The 22420-nt window shown below is 40.8% G+C and overlaps 1 protein-coding gene and 2 long non-coding RNA genes across 3 annotated transcripts in view; 1 reads left to right on the top strand and 2 right to left on the bottom strand.

Annotated features, from left to right (window-relative positions):
* The window catches only part of YAF2 (YY1 associated factor 2), a 32309-nt gene extending 31971 nt beyond the window's left edge, over nt 1-338 (bottom strand). The window contains exon 1 of the mRNA XM_053977409.1: nt 74-338. Coding sequence (XP_053833384.1) covers nt 74-99 — 26 coding nt within the window. The 5' untranslated portion in view covers nt 100-338. The remainder of the gene's footprint in view (nt 1-73) is intronic.
* On the top strand, nt 55-9527 carry LOC128807218 (uncharacterized). The gene is made up of 4 exons (XR_008437085.1): nt 55-143; nt 2517-2627; nt 5699-6532; nt 9249-9527. It is a non-coding gene; the product is annotated as an uncharacterized LOC128807218 (long non-coding RNA).
* Nucleotides 9528-14169: 4642 nt separating this feature from the next.
* LOC128807804 (uncharacterized) lies at nt 14170-21067 on the bottom strand. Its single transcript, XR_008437279.1, has 2 exons — nt 20595-21067; nt 14170-14742 (listed from the first exon to the last, which is right to left on the bottom strand). It is a non-coding gene; the product is annotated as an uncharacterized LOC128807804 (long non-coding RNA).
* Nucleotides 21068-22420: the final 1353 nt, after the last annotated feature.

Genomic DNA, 22420 nt, shown 5'->3' with positions numbered 1-22420 from the left:
GAGGCGCCCCCGCCGCCGGCCCCGCGCTCCCGGAGGGCCCGGGGGAACGAGAAAGCGCCGCCGCTGCCCCTACCTGGTCGGGCTCTTCTTGTCTCCCATGCCGGCTCCAGACGCGTCCCGGCCCGGCCCCGGCGCGGCCCTTTGTGCGTTTGTCAATAAGGAGGAGCGCGGGGGGTCTCTGGGCTCTAGCGGGGACCCGGGGAGGAGGAGCCGCCGCCGCAACCTCCAGCTGTCGGGGAAACTCCCGCTGCTGCCGCCGCCGCTGCCGCCGCCTCCTCGCTCACGTGTCCCCCCGCCGCCAACCAGCGGCGCCCGCAGGCCGCGGCGCCCGGCGGGCCGCGCACGGCGGCACCTTCGCTCCGCCGGCGGCTCGGGCGCTGCGAGCGGCGGCGGGGCCGGGGCAACGCGGGGGCTGCTGGGGGCGGCGGGCGGAGCGGGGGCGGTACCGGCGCCGGGGGGCGGCCCCGGCGGGGAGGCGGTGCTGGGCAGAACGGGCAGACCGGCAGTGTGAGTGACTGACTGACTGCAGCCGGCCTGCAGGCTCTTTCCTTAAAGCCGCCCTTGTTATCGCCCGAGGTTGCTCTCATTAGCGTCTAGATCGTCTTGTGCTTCTTCCCACAGAAGTTGCTCCAGGCAGTGGTTTACAGTAAGAAACAAACGGGAATAAGCTGAAAGCGAACTTCTGCTTAGAAGTCTTGGTCTAAAGCATCCCGTTGGCCTGAGGCCATGGGAGAACACCATGGGTACCAATACAAAACCAGGAGAATGGTGTTGCCTTGTCCCCGTGTGCAGGGTCCTACTTTTGCACTTAAAAGCTTGCAAGTACAGCGTGGTTCTTATGCACCATAGCAACCTCAGACAGGACACGGGTGTTTATCACCTCTATTATCAGAGTGCACCAGAGCCCAGTCACAGACTAGGATGCCATTTTGCAGGATGCTGTGCAAACAGAACAAAGAGCACACGTCCTAAGAGCATAACAAAGACAGCAGTTAGACACAGGTAGAGAGCAGAATGCAAGCAGAAAATAAAATGATACTGGTCAGCATCTCAGTGGCCAAAGCTATTACTGATGCATTGCCAAGAAATTATGGGATTTCGAGAACAAAATATGCTCAAATTTCGAGTTTTACTGATGTGTGCAAAGACATAGACGTGTTTAAAAATTAAGCAAGTGGACAACAGAGAAACTTTCTGATTCTGAAGGCAAAGTTGTCAAGACAAATTTCAGCTAGAAATACTAGGCTAGAGAGGGAAAATGTAGGTAAAGTACTTGACACATTAGGGAAGCAATTAAAGACCCCTTAAATTGGATGTATTATTTATGCAAAAGAACTAACAAGACTTTACAAGATTCACAGTTTTCTCTGTCTCTCTAGGAATGCTGTGTGTCAGCAATTGGAAACCTGTGTAGGATTTACTTGTGTCTGGCCATTTATCCTGAATTCCTTCTGCATTCACATCCAGCTTCCACTATTGCCATTTTCCTCACCTTATGGTTCTCTTTCTGTATTTGCCTCACCTTTCCCTTTCTTTCTCTATTGCAATTTCTTTCTTCCTTATCTCTTTATGCTTCTCATGCAGTCTTCTGTAAATTATGAATAAAATGTACGGATTGCACATCTGAGGGTGAGGCATGCCACACACAGACAGCTGGCCTGGGTTCATTTGCATTTCGTTAGACATCTACATGGACTAGGACCCAGACCCAGCTCTCAGCAGGGGAAACAAGCTCATGCTGAAGGTGATTGATCTGATGCTAAGACAGGAATACAATTCTCTCACTTATAGGGACTATTTCTTTCCATTGACTATAAAGAGTGTTTTGCACCAGTAGTCCAGAAGTGGATGTTTAAAATTACAGAATTATATGAGGTGTCCCACCTGTGCTTGAACCTTATGTAGAAATATGGAAAGCAGTAGAGAAACCTGTCTCCTTGTGCCCTTTTCCACAGCACACTCTTTCTACTGTATAAACAAACATTATTTCCCCACTTTTGGAAAGTAATTATTTTGAAATGACTGCTTTCTCTTGACCTTTCCCCTGTCACAGCCTACTTTCTCCATACCAGCTGTGGGAAACAGAACTTCCACTGGTGGTTACAAAGTGCCAAGATATGTTGTAATCCCTCAGGAACCATTCTTGTAGAGGACCATTTCTAATAAGGAGGAGGAAATGCAACTGCCAGCCATAAATGTTACCCCTAACAAAAGAGTAATCTTTCTGGCTTTTATGTTCCAGACCTTCTGCTTCAAGGTCATCACCCAAATGACCATGACTAAAAATTACCATGTTTTCCCAGCAGCATTGGGCTTGTTTCCCCTGAGCTCCAACTAACCCTTATTTTGGGAGCTGAAATGTGATTTCGATGGTACATTCAAAAGTTCAGGTGTATGGGTCATGGTGCAACTCACAGTGGTCATGGGTCTGTGCAAGTGTGGGTCTTATTCTTCAATAATCCTGAAAAGGAAAAAAAATACTATTTTCCTTGCATCCTTGTTCTGTCCTCAAATAGGAATACAAGAGGAGACCACTCACAGCATCAAGCCATCCCATGTCATCTCTTCAACTGAAACAGTGATGGAAGGCATTACTTAGCAGCAGTGCTGAAAAGCATATGTAAGAGGTATGTGTAATAGTCAGATACTGAAGAGATTCAGGGGGACTTTGATAAACTGAAAAACTCAAAAATTCCATACTCAGATATTTTATCATCCAGTGGTATTCATGTGAACCCAGAACACTCATCTGTCTTTGCTAAATATTTGTATGGCACACGATCTAGAAAGTTTGAATGACAAAATTGATGGCATCAGGATTAGCGGTCTTTAAAAAAATGTTTCTGGGAAAGAAAAAGGATGGATGAACCATAATTTTGAACCCTTAAATTTTGACTTTGTCTAGTACAGTTCTTCCAGAGCAATTATTTGCCCCCTGTTTTAATTCAGCTGAGCTAAAGTAAACACATTTTTGAGACAGAAGGGATGGGCAATATAATTATATCTTTTTACATCAGGTGTCACTCTCTAGCTAGTGTTTGGTCTCTTATTATCTTTAAATTGACATTTTTTGTAGCATTGTATAAGGGAAATGCTCATAGTATGATTATGATATTGAAAATTATATATGCTGATAGCAAGTGGAAGTTATATATTTCAGTGTATGGTATAAATGTTCTGGCATTCATGACTTTTCAGCTAAAAGTTTATTCATAATAAAGAAGATGTGAAAGAGGACAGTAGCAATTTTTAAGTACCTATTGTGTTAAAATTCTTACTGCAGAGAAAATTACAGTTGTTCCCAAAAAAAGGTGTTCACACACAAGGTTATTAAGAACAAGCCAGTGCTGTGTAAATCCATACAAAGACTTGCCATTTAGTCAATACTTGAACCATCACTGTGCACAGCAAACCTATGCCAGTTGCTGCATTATCAGCATCTTGAGCAATTAAGTAATCACTTTGTCACTGCTTGAGCTTAAAAAACTCTCCATAAAGATGATTATCATTATGTTGTAGATAAACCACATTTTAATCCCTATTCATGAAAAGGAATAGTACAGAAGTATAAAATTGTACTAGAACAAATGCATGTTATTTCAGCATGGTGTATCTGTTTTGCTTGGGTTGCACTGGTATAATAGAATTAATACAATTAAATCAATTAATGGGAATTTGACTGGCGAGGGGTTTTTTGACATGTTAGGTATAATAAGGCCTGAATCCAGGCTGGGTTTCTATGTGATACTGGGGTGGGGAAAAATTGAAAATCAGAGATAGTGAAAAGTGAAAGCTGCTTGCAGACTCTATAATAAAGACAATAAGATTGGTGACAGCGAGCATTCCCCTCCAGCCTATGTTTGCTCAGCCTCGAGAGCAGTTCACTCACCACTCAGGCAGGAGACTGAAATTCTGCTTTAGAAAGGGCCAGAACAGAGAGGGACCACACCTAAAATACTTCATAACATCAGAGAGCCTAAAAGCTGTTTTAAAAGAGTTTTCACTTCCTTGCATGTACAAGTCTGACCTAAACATATTGTATATTTTTTAGGGAACTATAGCACTTACGAGAATTGATTCATCAGCATATCCTTCAGGTTTCACACAGAGTGGCTCTGACATCAGCAGGGATATGCTGTCATGAACCAGTTATTAAGTCCAGGAGTCTTTCTAGGGTCATAATTTGACTGTATGCTTATGCAAATTTGGCTCCAAATTCATAAGACAGAGGATTGTGCACAGAACTCCTGCAGGTAACAGCACAGCAGCAGTAGTTGCGTGTGTAAGATCAATAAAAATCTGATCACAATGGTTTATTTTTCATATTTGTCCTCTGTGAACTGGAATGAAATTATGAAACCATTTACTTTCAGGTACTTGGTAATTTTCAAGTAATTATTTCAGTAACTGCTTACTTGTCATTCATTTTTCTAGCCTTTATCCTTTCAGATTTTGTACTGAATTTTAAAGTTGTTCAGTTCTATAGTTTCTTAAAATCCTCTGCTTTATGACAGAAAATGCTTATAGTAGAAGTTTCCCTACTTTTCCCATTGAGCCCCTCCCTAAGGTAATCCAAGATGTGAAGGATCACTGGTAGGAATGAAAGAACATTCTCAACATTCACTAAATATTTCTGGTCCTTTTGCTGGGGTTTGGTGGCACACATGACAGCCTTTTAGACTGAAGAAAATTTATTTTGGATAGGTCAGATTGTTAATAAATAACACTGATGCTTAATTCTATCATACCTCATATGAAGAGGTTTGATAAAAACTGCCTGTGAATGCTAAATTGAAGGTATGCCAGGTGACTGCTTCAGACACTGGAAAGGTGTTCACACCCTTTGTCTGGACTTGAACCAGTGGAAGTTTTCAACCCAACAAATGGTGAAAGAACGGCTCCTCCAGAGTAAATAGTTCAAAGTGGTAAAGCCGGATTTTGCTTTGAACAATCTATAAAGGAAGCAGAGGGAGACAAGGCTTACTAGTGTCTGTGAATTTGGATCTGCAGGGTTAAAGAAACTCCAGTGAAGCTGCCCTTATCAACTATTTAAATTTGGGGCTGAATCTTTCCCTATCTGCTCCCATCAAGGTGAATTGAGATAGCGTCCCATACACCCTGCGCCAAGGGGGGATTTATTTGGGCAAAGCCAGTTTCCTGAGGAGGAATAGGTACGTATTGCTGAGGCTCCTTTAAACAGAAAAAAATCTCTGCTGCCACTTCTTGCTGACATCAGCATAAGATCTAGCTGGTTACAGGGGTGAACACATATATACCTCAATTAGCAAGCCAAGCTCCCCTGGGGCTATAGGAGAGAAAAAAAAAAAAATCCCACTCTCAATGCTATCTGTTCATGTGTGCTCCTTGATTTCATCATGTGCCTTGCTCTTAATCTGCTCCCTCATTCCTTTTCTGCTATTTGTCATCTTCCTGGTTGTGTTTTTTCTCCTCCTCTATGTATTCCTTCATTCTCCTTCCCATTTTCTTTTCCTCCTTGTCTTTATGTCTGAGATTTGTCTTTCTACCTGGTCTTCTGTACTACTAATTCTGCCTGCTCCATCTTTCAAGTTCCTTTTCTGTCGTGTCTCACTCTTCTCTTGCTTGATTTTCACTTTCACTGATGCTCTCCCTTTTAGAAATTGTTTTAAAGTGTTAAAATTTGACAAAAGATTGACTTTCCTATTTTTGTGTCATGCAGGTGGCAGGCTTCCCACGGAATTAGTGCCAAAGGAAGAACAGCAGCCCAAAGGAGATTTCACAGTTTACAGCAATATTTAAAGCATTCTGAAACTGTTTAGGGAATATGGCTGAAAGTCATATAGCTTCTTGGTCCTACATACCATTTTTTAAAGGCTGTCAGAGAAAAAAAATTAAATACTGGAACTAAAGCCTCTAAGCCAGTTCCATGCTTAGTTTAGTGCTCCAACACTGCTTCAAGATAGCACACAAACACCTACTGCAATGGCTGGATTCACAAATGCCACAAGCTGCCTTTGGATCAAAAGTGCTGTTCAATTTTTCTCACTGTAAATCTCTTTTATGAATTCCTTCAGATTTATTCTGAGATTGGAATTTGACTTAGAGGCATTATCTTTGACTAATGATGGGAAAAGGGTGAATGTGTCTGCATTGTGGGATCAGTAGGAAAAATAGATATTGGAGATGTACTGATTTTTTCAGATGTAATAGAAGCAATGAATGAATAAACCAACCTTCTGTCAGAAAAAAAACCACACAAAGATGCTTAGTCTTTGGGAAGAATACATTTTCTATGTGTAGTAAAAAATATATTTCACTGCTTATAATTATATATACACACATACAAACACAAAGACATGGGTACCTAAACATTCAAAAGAATTGAATTTTTTTCTTGAAAGGTATTCCGTATCAGCTCACTACATTTTCATTATGAAATATTCTGAGGTCTCCATGAGAGACCTCATGAGTCCTTTTTTTCCCAATTTCCATATTATTCTAGGTAAGGAAGATAATGATGAATGTCACAGAAGTGCAGCATGCAGGAGTGCTGGTAAGAGATCTCACTTTTCTTTTTTGGCTTGGAATTATTGCTTGGTCGCAGTTTGCCAAAGCTTATCCCCTTCATGACATAATCTATATCAGTATCTTCTGCCTCCAGCTCCACTATTACATTTCCTTTTTTGTTGTTGTTTTTTTTCCTCCTCTTTTAATTAAATTGAATACAAAATATAGACTTCAAAAAAAAACAAAAAGGAAGAAAAAAAAAGAACAGGGATCAGATCCAGTCAATAGAACATGTCTGTGTGGATTCAAAATCAAGGCCAGGTGGGGAAGCCTCTTCCCTGAGGAGAAGACAAATTCCTTGCCAGTGTGCTACGGTTATTGCAATGCCAATATCCCTAAATAACCATGCACTACATCTTACCACCCTTTTTTCCCTCTTCCTATTCTTTTGCCTCTCTTCCCATCCTTTTGCTTGGATTTGTACTGTACCCATGTGCAGGGCTGGACTGTGTACACTCAATATTGCATAAAAGTGTTTTACAGAGCTTCTTTTTCAAAATAAATTTGAAAAATTAATTTCAAAATGAGTATATTAATGAGAGAAAGAAAGAAAAAATGAAGTTCTTTAATTAATGTGGAATGTACCCTCAGGCTTTTCCTGTAGGTTTAGAGCACTGTTTACAGTGAGCCTACTGCACTAACAGGTGATCTAGAGCAGGAAGAAGGAGAAATCTCCCAGAGGAGCCTGTCAGTTGACACGGATCAGTGTTGATTCCTCTTGTTAGGCAACGTTTCAAGTAGGAGATTCTCCAAATTGTTCAGAATTCAAGAAAAACATATCAAAATTAAAGACTATTGAACCTTGCTGTGCTACTATTTTTAAGATGACTCAAACATTTTAAAATGCCATAGGAAAAAATACTGCAATTATCAAGATGATCATCACAGATCATCATCACTGGAAGTTGAACACTGAGATGAGATGACTTCTTCACAAAGCAGCTACTCCATGGGGTATGATGAGGGTTGTCAAGCCAGCAAATGACTGTGAGGCTGCATGGCTAATGCTGCAAAGGCACATCATTGTTGCCAGGAGGGCCAACAATGTTCTGAGATGCTGCATCACCAGCCAGGACAAAGGAGGGGATTGTCCCACTCTGCTCTGCACAGGGGAGGCCTCACCTTGAGTTCTGGGGGCAGTTGTGGGTGCCACAATGTAAGAAAAATATAAAGCTACCTGAGAGTTTCCAAAGGAGGGCAACAAAGATGGTGAAGGGCCTTGAGAGGAAGCCTTTTGTGGACTGGCTGAGGTCACTTGGTCTGTTCAGCCTGGAGAAGAGGAGACTGAGGGGAGACCTCATTGCAGTCTGCAACTTCATTGTGAAGGGAAGAGGAAGGGCAGACACTGATCTCTGCTCTGTGGTGACCAGTGACAGAACCCAAGGGAATGGCCTGAAGCTGTGTCAGGGGAGGTTTAGGTTGGGTATTAGGAAAACGTTCTTCACCCAGAGCATGTTTGGGCACTGGAACAGGCTCCCCAGAGAAATGGTCACAGCACCAGCCTGACAGAGTGCAAGAAGTGTTTGGGCAACATTCTCAGACACCTGGTGTGATTCTTGGGGTGTCCTGTGCAGGGCCAGGAGTTGAACTCAATCATCCTGATGGGTCCCTTACAAACCCTCATCTTTGATAATTAATTCTGCGTCAGAGTTATCATCTTCTGTAGCTGTTAAGACACTTGACTAACCCTCAGAATGCTCTCTTACAGTCCTACAAAGAAATCTTCAAAGAAACCCTGAGATCAAGGCAGTGTTAGCACAAGCTTTAAGTCAGCTTTGAGTGACAGTTTCTGATTTATGTTTTCAAACATACCAACCAGATCTCTGTCTCAGTTTGTTCATTACCACTTGCAAAAAAATAAGGTTATTCATTGCCTTAATGTATCTCTTCCAGAATAAAGTCTTTATACATAATCTATTAAATTATATATTTCAGAGAACTGCTCTTTCCTGAAGACTGGATTTATGAAAATACTATCTAGAATCTTCAATTTTTAATTAATTGCAAATTCTGTAGTATTCCAGACAACTCTAATGTCCAAATTTATTCTCACCAAATCTCTATAGCTATTACCATTTTTATATAAACCTTGATAAATATAACTAAGAATGAAGAGTTAAATGTCCTTTTTATTGTATCAGTAGAATATATAGTAAAGGCATTTCCCTTATCCTTGAGGAAGTACTTAAGCAGATAAAGTAATTAATAATGTGAGATACTAGCTCATCTATTAACAACAGAATATTTGTTAGCTGCACATGTAAGAAGATTTTAAACAAGTTCAGGCATTTTAGATGTAGTGGAATTGTTTGAAAGAAAAGAATCCTATAATTGGATTTATTTGTTAGGAAAAACTATTGCACAGTTAAAAAGAGAGACATGTATCTGAAACTCTTTAGCCATGTCTCTCATTAATGTGCAGTAGAACACAGTAGATACTGTGTTTGGGTTAACCACCACACCTTCATGCGAGCCATTCAAACTGTAGGTAACTCCAGGTAAGATTGTCCCTGTGTAACTAGAAAATAAGTAACTGTATAGCAGACATAGGAAAGAAGCAGCTCCACAAAAAAGTGTCAGGAAAAAATGGATTGACTTTGTCTTCATTTGGTAACTTCAGGAGATCAAACACAAGAGAAGTCATGAAGCTTCAAAGTCTAAAAATTGTGTGTATTCTAAGGTTGTTTGTTCTGTCTTCTTAGGAGTCTGCCTGGGACACTAGCCAGAATAGCACTGCAACAGCACCTGACAGATAAAATTAAAGCATGAATCATAATCTCTGGTCTGCCAAACTGAGCTTTATTCAAGTTGTAGCTGTAAGATGGATCACAGTTTGATGGCATGTCCTGAAGCTAACTATCCCTTAATTTCCAATGGTGTTGTGAGAAGGTTGTGTATTGGCACAAATGTGGGTTTGTGTGATGAGAATTGAGTGAAGAGAGTTCAAATCATAATGGTTTCTGTTGTGTAAATTTAAATGAAATGCCAGCTTGATATTTACCAGGATGAGATATCATTCTGACAGAACAGAGCAATTAAGTATATTGAGTGAGCTCTTTGGACTAGTGTTAAAGAATAAAGAGCACTGTAACACTCAAGGCAGAGAAAATGTGGAATGCTTCAAAAACAAGCATTTAAAATAGCATTGATAATAAATTATTTAAATGGAATTTGGAATGTGGAATTCTTGATGTTTGGAGACTTTTTCTTAGGTATGAGGAAGAAGGACAGCTGACAAGACATGGAAGAAAGCCCATTATAAGGCAGAAGGGTATTATTTTCATTAATGCAAAATTATTGATAAGTCAATCTTCAAAAACAAATCTACATAATCTATAATCTTTGAAGCTATAGAATTGGTTGGGTTCCACAGTAAGTTATCATCCTTATGATTTTTATTTTAGACACTGTAGTAATCAAAAGGTGATATAGATTTAAAGAGTAATATGACATAGGCTGAAGTTCAATTTAGCATGCTGGTAATGGACAAAGCACAGGGATTTTTCAGTTGCCTTGACTGGGACAAGGGATGGACATACAGAAGTCTTCAATCATCAGATTACCTTGATATGTATGACTGAATATAGGCTTAGTTAAAATAAACAGTTTGTAATTGCCAATAAACTGCCTGCTTTATTAAGACCAATAAAAAAGAGAAATGCAAAGAGATTTTTAGATTTGTATATTTTAACAATTTTGTAATCCATTGATCAAAGGATAGTATAGAAACAAAGCAGACTATTCAGTTTACAATTCAAAGCATTCTTACATTTGAGATATCAACTCACAAAAATAAAGTATCTAGCAAGATAGCACTTCAGTGCAATAATATGCATTTGCTTGTAGTCTCATTGGTAGTGTTCATTAAGGACCTGACATTCAGTTTATTGGTTGCAGATACAACCAAATCTGGGAAAAAGTTGAGCCTGATTTTGATAAGAGTAGCCATCAGTGGCTGCAGCTAGTATCTTTTCCAGGATTACTTTCAGTTAAATTAGTGATACACATTCTTAATATTGACTCCAATTTAACACTGATTTTTGTCTGAGAATTTTACATGTGAATATTTAACAAGAAAGCCTGTGAGGAAACCCAGTAAGACACAATAAAGGTACCATTATACCTTACAAAACCTGAGGATATAAATGGAGAATCTTGGCTCAGCTATAAAACACTTGAAGTTTTGAGCCAGATTAATCACCGGACACTGGTTGCTTTGTGCTGCTACATATCAAGGCAAAGGGAGATACAAGTTAGGCCAGGTCTACTGATCAGCTGCTTTGCATTACTGGGTGAACTAACACCAGTCAAAGAGACTGATCATCAATTGACCAGCAGGCAGGCACAGACATGCTTACAAGAGTGGCATTGGAGACCAGGTGGTAATCATGTGTGTTGTCAGGGAGAGCTATTAACAGATGAGGCCAGTGTCCCCCAGTTGCTTTTGCCCAGCTGAGCTGATCATGCAAATCAGTTAGTGAAGAAGCATGACACTTGACTGTTATCTCCAGGTATAGGTGTATAGCTAAATCTATACAGAGATACATATATACACTGAGGTATAGATCTGCACCTGCTTATTGCTTATAGCAGCTTCCATAGCAGTTGTTAATACCATACCATCAATGTATGTCCTCCATATGAGGCCTACATGTGACATTTCAGGAGATTTAACACTAGGGAAAGTTTGAATGCTCCTATGTTTTCACATTATTGAACAAAATAATGAACAAAAAAGTCGCATCCTCTGCATGCACCAGAAAGGATGTGGCAGTCCAGACAGAGCTCCACAAAAACATGCAGCCAGGTCTTAGGCTGCAGATGTTGTCTACCTAAACTTTTAGTAAAGCATTTGACACCATTTCCCACTGCATTCTCCTAGGGAAACTGGCTTCCCATGGTGTGGATAAGTGCTGGGTAAAAAAAACTGGTTGGATGGCCAGACCCAGAGAGTGATGGCGAATGGAGCTGCATCTGGCTAGCAGCCAGTCACCAGAGGAGTTCTCCAGGGCTCAGTACTGGGGACAGTCCAGTTTAATATCTTCATTGTTTAATATCTTAATTGATGATCTGGACGAGGTGATCAAATGCATTCTCAGTCAGTTTGCAGATGACACCAAGCTCAGTGGAAGTGTTAATCTACTGGAGGGTAAGAAGGCCCTGCCAAGGGATCAGGACAGGCTGGATCAACAGGCCAAGGCCAGTTGGATAAGACTCAACAAGCCAAAGTGCTTGGTCCTGCACTTGGGTCACAACAACCTCAAGCAGTGCTGCAAGCTGAGGGAAGAGTGAGTGGAAAGCTGCTCACAGGAAAAGTACTTGGGAGTGTGGTGATGTGGGGGGCTCAGCCTCTTCTCCCCTGTATCAAGAAATAGAACAACAGGAAATGGCCTCAAGTTGCAACAGGGAAGAGGAAGGTTTAGAATAGATATTTGGAGAAATTTCTTCATAGAAATGACTGTCAAGCATTGGAATAGCCTACTCAGGAAAGTGGTAGGATCACCATCCTAAAAATTAAAAAAAAACCCATGTGGATACAGCTCTTGAGGACATGGGTTCATGGTGAATTTGTTGTGATGCTAGGTGATGGTTGGACTTGATGATCTTGGAGGTCTTTTCCAACCTTAATTGTTGTATGATTCTAGCAGAGATGTGGGATAAAAGACCGGCAAATGACACATTTCTGAAGTGACTGGTTTAGGTTTTTATGCTTTCTATTCTAAAAATTAAAGCATTTTATCAATAAATTGTCAGAAAAAGTGCTGTACTTGAAGGATAGGTGATGCAGCCTATGACACATCCTTAGTGATGCATCCTACAATCCACACAAAAGGATCTTGAACTTTGATATGTACAAAGCAAAGAAGTTTTAAATCATTCTCTCAGATCTCTATATGAAGACACATACTGAAATCACACCAGTACTCTATGTTCCTTACAGTACATTGAAAGTCTGGAACTGGGAGAAAAAAAATAATTCACCTGTGGTGATGATTTTACAGATTATATAAGCTTTCTCTGATGTTCAAAAGTTGTAAGAAAGGGTTGTCATAGTAGGCATAGTTAGGATGATCTCTAACAGCATGCTGCCATTTCAGTATGAAGTCCTCAGTAAAGAGCTTGGAAGAATTATTTCTGGCCAGTTGAATCACAGTGTCTTAGATGTGCTGATGAATGGTGTTGCTATACAAAACTTCTGAGCTCAGAAGCAACCTTAAAATGTCTGTTTCCAGTGTTATCAAAGATGGAAGTATTGTAAAGCTAATGTTACCCATATAAAGATGAACAGCAGGAACATCAGTGATCATATGAGCATGTCACAGCTGTACCTGGACAGTGGGAAAGCTAGTGAATTAAAAGCAAGAGACACAATAAGTTCCATAAGATGGTCTGGGTGAAACTTTACTTTTACTGTGTGGTATGTTTCAGTTTTAATTAGCAAGGAAGAAGGTTCAGAAAGACCCGGAGCCTACAGCTCCAGGGACATTGGGCCTGGAAAAGGCATGCCAAGGAGAACACAGCATTACAGAAACATTCCTTCTTCCTGAAGGAATCATTCTTACCTGGGCCACTCATGGAACTTGGAACCTTCATCCTAAACTCCAAGGTTTAACCTAAACAATTAGGTTTAGGGTTGGGGTTCAGACAACCAGCAGGCATACAGCTCCATAGACACTGGAGCTTGAAAAGGGATACCATGGTGAGCAGGACACTGCACATACATTGCTCCTGCCACACTTTCTAATCTGGCCACTGATTGTACCTGGTACATTGGCCTCAACCCCAAGCTGCCTTTAGGGTAAAGGGGTAGGGTTAGGGTTCAGAGAACCACAAAGAAAATAGTCCCAGGGATTCCGGGTTTGGAAAAGGTGAGGCAAGGAGAACATGCACTGCACCAACATTGCTCTCTCCACATATCTTTCTGGTCTGGGCCAGCCATGGTACCTGAGACCTCAGTCTCAACCAAAAGCCACGATTAGAGTTAGGATAAGGGTTCAGAGAACCACAAAGCCTACCACAACAGGGACACCAAGGCTTGAAAAGGCCTGCACAGGACAGCACAAACACTGGCGTTTCTTACATGTTTCTTAACTCAGTCATCCATGGTACGTGGGTCTCAGCGTATACTAAAAACCATCGTTAGGGTCAAGGGGTAGGGTCTGGGTTCAGAGAACCATAATGTTTACACTCTATGGACACTGGGGCTGTAAAAGGCAGAGTAAGGGGAGCACAGAAATGCACTAACATTGGTCTCTCCACATTTTTCTTATGTCGGCCACCCATGGTGCTGGAACCTCAGTTTCAACCCCAAGTCTCCCTTAGGTATAGAGTTACAGGTTCATGTCCCCTCCAGGGACAGTGGGAGTGGAAAATGCATATCAAGGAGAGCCCAGCACTGTGCTAGCATTGCCTACTTCACATGTTTGTAATCTCGGCCTCCTATAGTACTGGAGACGCCAGTTTCAGACCTCCTACACATTTAGGAGGACATGAGTCTTCTATAATCCAAGATATTTTATGTACAAAGTATATCAGATTAGTTTTTTATTTTCTTGGAAAAAAGTACCAGCTTCTAATTTCCATCAGTAGTTACTTAAAAAAAAAAAACAAAACCACAAAGACTATTATACAGAGGTATAATACAGCAGCTGTATCTTTTTTCCTGTTGCACATGAAATATTTTATACAGATGTGATTTCAGAGTCATTCTTTGTGTTTGAAATCAAACAGAAGTGTAAGAATCAGAGCAGCTGTAATACACTAGGTTGTTTGAATTTTTTGTAGCTGTCCTTACAACACATAAATTCTCAGAATCATGGCAACATTCTCCCTTACTCCAGCCTGGTTTGACACTCAACTAGGAGCTGATCACTGGACCTTAGTCCGCTATATTCCCTCAATGAGCCAGCTGAGAACCCTTCTTTTGGTCAAATTTACTGCCTGATTCACAGACTGTATTTCAAGATAGCTTTATGTGTTTACATTGAAATAAACAGTGGGCACAAGTTCACTTTTCTTTAAACTTGCTTTGAGGTTGTTCACATGTGTTCCTAACTCAGTCCTGGAGTTCTTGTCTGCCTGCCACTGTAAATCTTCAGTGACTCTGCTTAAATCCAAGCACTGAGTCTGGATATTGAAGAGATTTAAATGGATGCAGACTTGTCAGTTTTATCTTCTTTGGGTTTCCTTTTCCACCTGAAATAAAGTAAGCAGATGGAATCTCAAGTCTTCTGAGAATAACCACAGGGAAGTTGTTTTCCGTGGGTGTACAAAAACAAGCTAGAGGATAATTTGGAATTTATTGCTGCTGAGTCTGGAATAATTGTGCCACTTCTGAGAAGCCTGGGGAGTCATGGGGAAAGCACATATTAACATAAAAACTTTGCTAGAAAAAAGAGCCACGTCAAACTGGTCAGTTTCCACAAAAATCGCTGATGTGGAAATAATAGACAATTTATTGGGTTTTTTTTTTGATTATGTTAAACGATGTATAGACTAAGTTGTATCAAAACCCCCCAAATTTACAGCTTCTCTGTTTAGAAACCTGCGTTAATGGATATGAATACATACATTAAAAGTGACTTGTTTATTGACAGCCAAAGTATTCTGATAGAATTATAGCACTCCACAGTCTTTGTTAATGGATAGTGTTAAATTTGGAGTCTATCTATGTTAGAAATCACTCACTGTATTAATATATGCCAGCTGTGAGATAAGCCTCTGACAGCTTCTTAAAAATACTGTTATTCATTCACACTGATTTCATGCGTAGCTAATCATTGCACTTGTTGCCAAAAGCTAAAAAGAAAACTACCACTTCACTTTACTATTGTAAATATTTAACCGATGGAGTATAAAATATTCTCTGGCTTGGTTTTGTTCTCTGCCAAATGAAATAATATTTTTAAATAATCATTCTTTCCTGTTGCATTTGTTTGACAAAGAAGTATGATAGAGTGTCTTACCGGCTCTGCAGCTTCACAGGAAATTTCTCATAGAATATTTCTATGTGCAAAATCACCCAAAGAGAAATTTTAATGCAAGTACTTCTGAAGAGCAGACGGTAACTAATCATGCCATTTCACAATCCCCTTTTGCAAGCTAATTGTAGGCTGCCGCTCAAGGGAGCGTTCCCTTTCCCTGCCCAGTGGTCTGCTCCTGTCTCCGTCATGCATTGGCTGCCTTAGGGACAGGGCAGGGCATGGGGAGCTGGATCACCTTGCCAGGCTGACTGTAACCTCTCTGCTGGGTTTACTGCAGAGTTCATTTTCTCTGCTCTGATCTGTGAGCTAGTCCAGCTCAGGCCACATCTATTTGACTGGAAACAGCAGGAGCTTGCAACCAGAGGCAGGGAAGAGAGAGCTGGCCGGTTCTTTATAGGCTTCATTGCACACAAGCCAGCAATATAAATATAGGTAACCTCAGCAAAAGGATAGCAATGGAGGTTGCACTGAAAATCAGTCAAAAAAACCAAATTGTTCCAACAACAAAAAAGATGAATCTGACCTATGATCAAAAGACAGAAAAGTCTTCAAACAGGCAACTTACTGGGAAGTTAAAAGCTCTTTCTAGTTTATCACTTATTTAATAGCAGAGACATAAGTGGTACTTCACAGAGACATGACTTGATTCCTGACACTCACAACCTGAGCTCTCAACCTGTACATTGCAAGACAGAGGCACAGAGACCAGCTTACATCATGGGGTTGCAGTCCTAAAGGATCAGAGGCTGTATTAAATAATTAAACATGATAATCAGAGAACTGACCCAGACAGTGAGTAGACACATCCACATTAACTTACAAGAATAAAACTGTACTATCTCACAGCTTGCAAATGCTAGAAGCTAAGGCCCTGCTTTTGCAGGTTTTTTCTGGCTGGGTACCCCCACCTTTTCCCATTTTTTTCACTGTCTGATCCATGAGTGAGCCAGGTCAGCTCATGAGGTGGCTTTCTACCAGCTCAGCCAGCAGATACCAAAAATTTTGGGACCATGTGAGCAGTTAGAAGAACCAGAGAGACTGGCAGAGTAGAAACCATCCCTCTGTGAACAACCTGGCATTCTATTGTCTCAACTGTAATGGGAACCCTCCCCAAAGTATTAATTATTTGCATTCAATTGATAGCATTAGCGACAGCTATAACCAGCTACAGCTGGTTATTTTTTACTTAAAAAAAAAAAAATCACAGGATAATTCAAGTTAGAAGGATCTCAAGAGGTTTCTGGTCCAATCTCCTGATTAAAGCAGAGAATTCAGACTGGTTTGATTAGATTTTTGTTCTTTTTTGCCCTCAAAAATAATTCTCTTTATTTAAGAAGATGTACAATTTATATAAAGTTTGTTGTATTTTCCAGGAAAAGGCCTTTTCTCTGTCACAAGAGCATCTAATATAGCTTTAGGGAAAGAACAAAATGTCCACTGTCCTTCTGTTTGGGCTGCTAAGGTGTTGGCAGAAGAGCACTCTGGAAATGCCTCTTTGCAAACAGCACACTGGCACAATTTTATCCTCCTCTGTCAGGAAGAATCAGTTCATGGCTAGCATTTCTCAGGGTCTGATGAGAGAGTCATGAACCTCCTGGGAAGTCTTACTTTACTCTAACCATTTCAACCTGAATGAAGCAGGTGAATGAAGCCTCCTGCTCACTCTGTCTAACCTGGAACAATTTCATTCCAGCCTTGGAGGTGGACAGCAGGCTCAGCCAGTGGGTACCAGGCAGCAGGAACATTTCCTGGGGAAGGGGTGGGTGACTATGAACTGCAGGGAGAATAACTCTTCACCCAGCACGGCTGGATCTGGAAAAGTACACCTGTCCATAACATGGGACACACATACATGGTTGTATCTTCTTTAAAATGTTTGTTGTTGTTATTTGGGTTTTTTAGGTTTTTTTTTAAGACACAAGAAACCTATTTAGAAAGTCTGTTATGTGGGTAGCAAGGTCAGCCACCCAAAAACCATGAGATGCCAGGTGACCTTGACTCAGTCCCCTGTGCAAAGTGCATTATGCAGTATCAGCATGTATTGCTCCTTCATGGGATCTCCATCTGTTTCAGTGCAGAATACAGATGAAAAAAGATTAACAAGGGGATCTTAAATTTGCTAATTTCTAACATTCACCTTGACCCTTATATCCTTATTAATACTCCTGTAATGCAGAGGGTAACATGCATTACATGCATGACCTGAAAGAACAGTAAAAACGTCTTGAAAAAGACAGAAAAAAAATATTAATGATGAAACATTACTTTCTCTCTAATTCATGTTAAATCTAGACTTACAAGATCATGTTAAACAATTTATATAGAAAACAGTAAATCAGCTTATCATAGCAGATATAAAACAAACATAACCAAGCTTGGATGTGACTGTGTGAACAGTCACATGGGGAGAAAAACTAGGCAGATGCCTTCAAATAACCATTATTGTCCCAAAGGTGAACAGGTAAGAGAATGGTCTAAGAGCCAGACCCTCTGCAGTCCTGAAGATGCAACACTGAGAAAACTGAGATGATGCAAAAAGATGAGAGGAGAGCTCCGATACAGTGGCATCTTTTGGTACTAATTCTGCCCTTTTTCCAACTCTCTTAACTCCTTCAGGGTTTTTTGTTGTTGTTGTTTTGTTTGCTTTTTAAATTTTGCTTTGATTTTTTTCTCTTCTTCCAGAATATGAAGTAAATTTCAGAAGGCAACATGTGCCTAATATCAGCTGCATTAAAATTTTTAATTGTTTAGGACTCAGAGCTATTTTCAGATAAAATTAGTTATCCTACTGTGATTCTTGTGAAAGGCCAAGAAATTTCTAGAATTGACTTAAAGTTGGGAAATCTCTACCACATACTGAGTTCAGCAACACTCTTGTCTAGCCTTCGATCTCTCTACTGTTTTGTGTTGCCTTTGTGAATGAGATACAGGGCCTTGATATCGGCTTTTGTTTCATCCCCAAATTCCTGTTAAGAAGGTGAGCGAATTATAACTACTTGGTAGCAACAGATGTTGGACAAAGAAGTACAGTGGGAAGGTGAACAGGAGGTTTTCCACTGATTTTGTGTGATGAAGATTTACACTACTGTTTAAAAAAATAGATAATTAATTTCTAAATGTCTCTACAATTAAAGGGCCAAAAGGTGCCTGCATTTAATCAGAAAAACACACAGAGAAACACTCTAAAAAGACCTTCTGACATAAGTAAGATGTCTTTAAAAATACTATTTTAATTCAGATCAGGTGTTTGTCAATTAAGAGCATTAACTAGGGACACAGTCATCCTAACCAGCATATGTATTCATCCACAGACGTAGCCTGGAGGGGTGGTGATCAATTATTCAGCATGGCATTTTATGCTGCCTCCACCTTTCATAGCACATCATACACCAGATTGTGATCAGTAGCAAATATCTGAACAGAAGCAACTGAGGAAACATTATTTTTGGTTGAACCTAAAGGAGATTTTAATTTCTTCAGTAAAAACTCTCATCAGTCACTAGATAATGGAAGATGCATGAGCCTGGTTCCTTCTGTTCTTCTAAAAGAACTGAGCTAGAGGTTTCCCATTCTTCAAATATCCCATATGCTTTAGCATTCAAACCTTTCAGAATTCTGCCTCTTCCATGACATTTATTGTCACCTCCTCCTCCCCCCAAATCGCTACTCCTGGTCCAGCAGCATATTGATAGAGAACAACTCTCCCTGTGTGCTTTTTCAGTTTTGAAGCTGCCTAAGAGTGCAGTCAAAAATGCTGCTCCAGCTAAAGCTGATGGAAGCAATGAGGTCACCCCCACACACCCCAAAGTTTCTTCCCCATCCTCCCCACCTATCTCCAGCTCAGATCTCTTGGGCAACCCCAAAGCTAACTACCCTACTAAAAATCTGTTTATTTTCTGTTGGATCAGGGAGGCTGATTCACCCTGAAGTTGCATAATCCCTTGATGTGTGGCAAGGAAAAGAAGAGAAACACACATGGGAGTGGGGACATGAAGACAGAAAGGCTGCCATCATTGGTGGCAGCCCACATTTGTACAAGATTAAGAGCAGCATGAACCATTCCTGGAGAAGAATGTGTTGACCACAATTTTTCTACTTAAAGAAAATATGTTTTTATAAGGTAACATAAGCTACTTCCTACTCTTTTTGAGTTCTTTAGTTTGCTTTTCATTTCTCAGCTGGAGACAGAGTCTATGCACTTGTTAAATGAAATACACGTGAGAATTCCTTCAAATTAAATGTGAATTTGTTTTGGTGGGATTTTTAACTTTTTTTTTCTTAAACTGTCACAAACACATTCCTGAGTGAAACTATGGAGGACTCTTTCTGTACTTATTCTCCCACTGAGTTATTTATACTTCATGCCCTTGTCTTTTAGCATGAGGTAGGCTGTACAGTATTTTTTTTTTGGTAGCAAATAGCTTTTTTTCCCCCTTATGACAGGAAAAACATACCAGAGATCATTATAAAACAATCAAGAGCATTAATCCTCCTCCTCTCCTGGGGGACCTGCCTTGTGTTTCTGTTGCTCCAGGGCATTCATCATTCAGAAGTGCATATTCAGCATTTCCCCCTTTTATTTCTTGTTGTCTTGGGTAATATCAGTATGGAGTAGGAAACCTGGGTGAAATTGCAGTATGTTTTAATCTTTCTCACTCTCTCTGAGGAGGTTAGGGATAGAAGCAATATTGCTTGGGAGGCAGCATATTAGCTGGTCTTTTTGTGGGTAATTGTTATCTGCATTGTTAGGTGCATTTGCCTATCATCTGGAAAAGGCCTGGCAGATTCAAAACTGAGTTGAACATTTGGGAAAGAAGATGTGTTCTACCGTGAAATTAAAATGAACTGGTACCTCTCTAAGGAGCTCAGTAGCTCTGTAAGAAGTAAACTGCGCAGTTCTTGCTTTTGAGTTAATAATCATGCCCAGACCTAAGTAAATCTATTAGGTAACTAAAGTATGTTCTGGGTCAAATTGAACACTAAACTAAAAGAATTAATTCTCAAGAAAACATCTTGGCCACTAAGGTGCCTCAGTATGTGCAGTTTCTACTCCAAAACAGTTACCTAATTTCCGCTATCACTGAAGTCAAGTGTTAAGTGATCACTGAAAATTGGAAAAAATAGGCAGCTGGGCTGGTCTCATGAGACCCGTCAACAAGCACTGCACCCCTTTTGGGAACACCTCAGCTGCTGGAGGGACTGTACAGCCCATCAGTGTGGTGCAGTGTGGAGCTGCAACATTCTGTGGGGAGCCAGGCACTGGAAAGCCGGGCCCCGTGCCTTGCCCGCGGCCCTCGCAGGCCCCGGCGCCATGGCGTCTGCCAGCCCGGGGCAGGGGCCCGCGGCCGACCCTCGGCTCTGCCCCTCTGCTCTGTAAACCACGCCTCGAGTTTCCACCCTGCATCTTCAACTAAAAGCTGTAGAGCACTGTTGTGAAAGAGGGCTATTAAATAAATAAAAGCCGGCGGTGAACAGCCTGCTTCTAAGCAGGAAAGTGTGTGTCACCGAGCTTCTCGCTGGTGTCAGGGAAGGAGAGGTGATAATGACAGGCGCTGCCTCCAGGCAGGGAGGTGGAGGCGGCGCTGAAGGGGGGCCAGAGCTCCGGTTGAGGCAAAGGGAGAAAAGGGATACAGCGCAGTAAAACGATCCCTGTGGAAATAAATAAAGGACAAGCGAAAGAAGAATTTACTAGAAGCGAAACAAAGCAGAACCACCGGTACTTTCAGAGCTATAAAAATGAGGAAACGAGAAAAAGCATGGACACATTCTTATCCAAATTTCTAAAATAGTCGCAAGTTACACATTTAGGGAGAAACTGTAACAGGGATGCTTTGCTCTTGTCTGCCTCTTTCTCTAATCTAGCCAGCAGTGTGCCCACGTTCCCATGCAACGTGACTATAATTATGCGAAAAACACTTTCACTCGCCTGTGAAAATGTAAAAGTTTAATAAAAGGACAGTAGGAGACAAGGACCATAGAGCAAAGGTTATTATGGCCGGGTGCATCTTGGCACTTCGGGGATACCCCTTAAATACACTTTCCCTTACATCTTGTATATTCATAGAGCCTTATGCACATCCATAAACTAGTTTACATAGTCCGGGAACTATTTTACATGGCCCCTACTTGGGATTCACCTTTTTAGAGCATGCATGTTTCTTGGCTGTGGTTTTGGCTCCTTCTCCTTACACTTCCAGTTTGGGCCTTGGCCCACACTGGCTTCAGATGGTCAGTGCTGATAGTTGGCATATCTGTAGTAGGTGTCCTCATCCTACGTTCATTGGATGTTATCCCATCCAAGCAGGCATTTTAACACAAGCATAGCTATTTCATGACTATGTCTAAGTTTAATTAACAACAGAAATAAAAGCTATATTTTTATAACATATAAAATCCATTTTAGTATTTGAGAAAAGCCAATATTATAATACCTTTATATAACAATTATAAGCAGTGGTCTATCAAAGCAGGACCCAGAAATTTTCATCTTATTTCTCTGCAAACACACGTGGAAGGCTGGAAAACAGTTAAAGCATCAACTCTTTTCATCTTAGCACATTGTGATTTAGCACCATGATTCTGTACATAATGAGAGTGTCTGGGTTTCCAGTGAGTAGGGCTTGATAGTATCACACAATTAGATAAGAAATGTAATGAACATGTCCAACACTTTACCCAGGTTTACTGTCTCTTGGTATCTAATGGAAATTGCTTAAGGAGCTCCCTTTTTTTCAGTTCTGTCACATATTTGTGCTCAAGAGTTTTTTTCTCATTTTTACTTTCTCCCACATGCTGATAAACTTCAGTTGACAGACTGAAGGGGCTTAACACAAACAGGCCCTGAAAGTATGGATTTCAGCTTTGGCATTTACTACATTGGCAACAGATGT

Source organism: Vidua macroura, chromosome 5, assembly GCF_024509145.1.
Source record: "Vidua macroura isolate BioBank_ID:100142 chromosome 5, ASM2450914v1, whole genome shotgun sequence".
In the NCBI taxonomy this organism is placed as follows: domain Eukaryota; kingdom Metazoa; phylum Chordata; class Aves; order Passeriformes; family Viduidae; genus Vidua; species Vidua macroura.
Note: the sequence above shows the minus strand (reverse complement) of the source record. Positions and strands in the feature narration are given on the sequence as shown.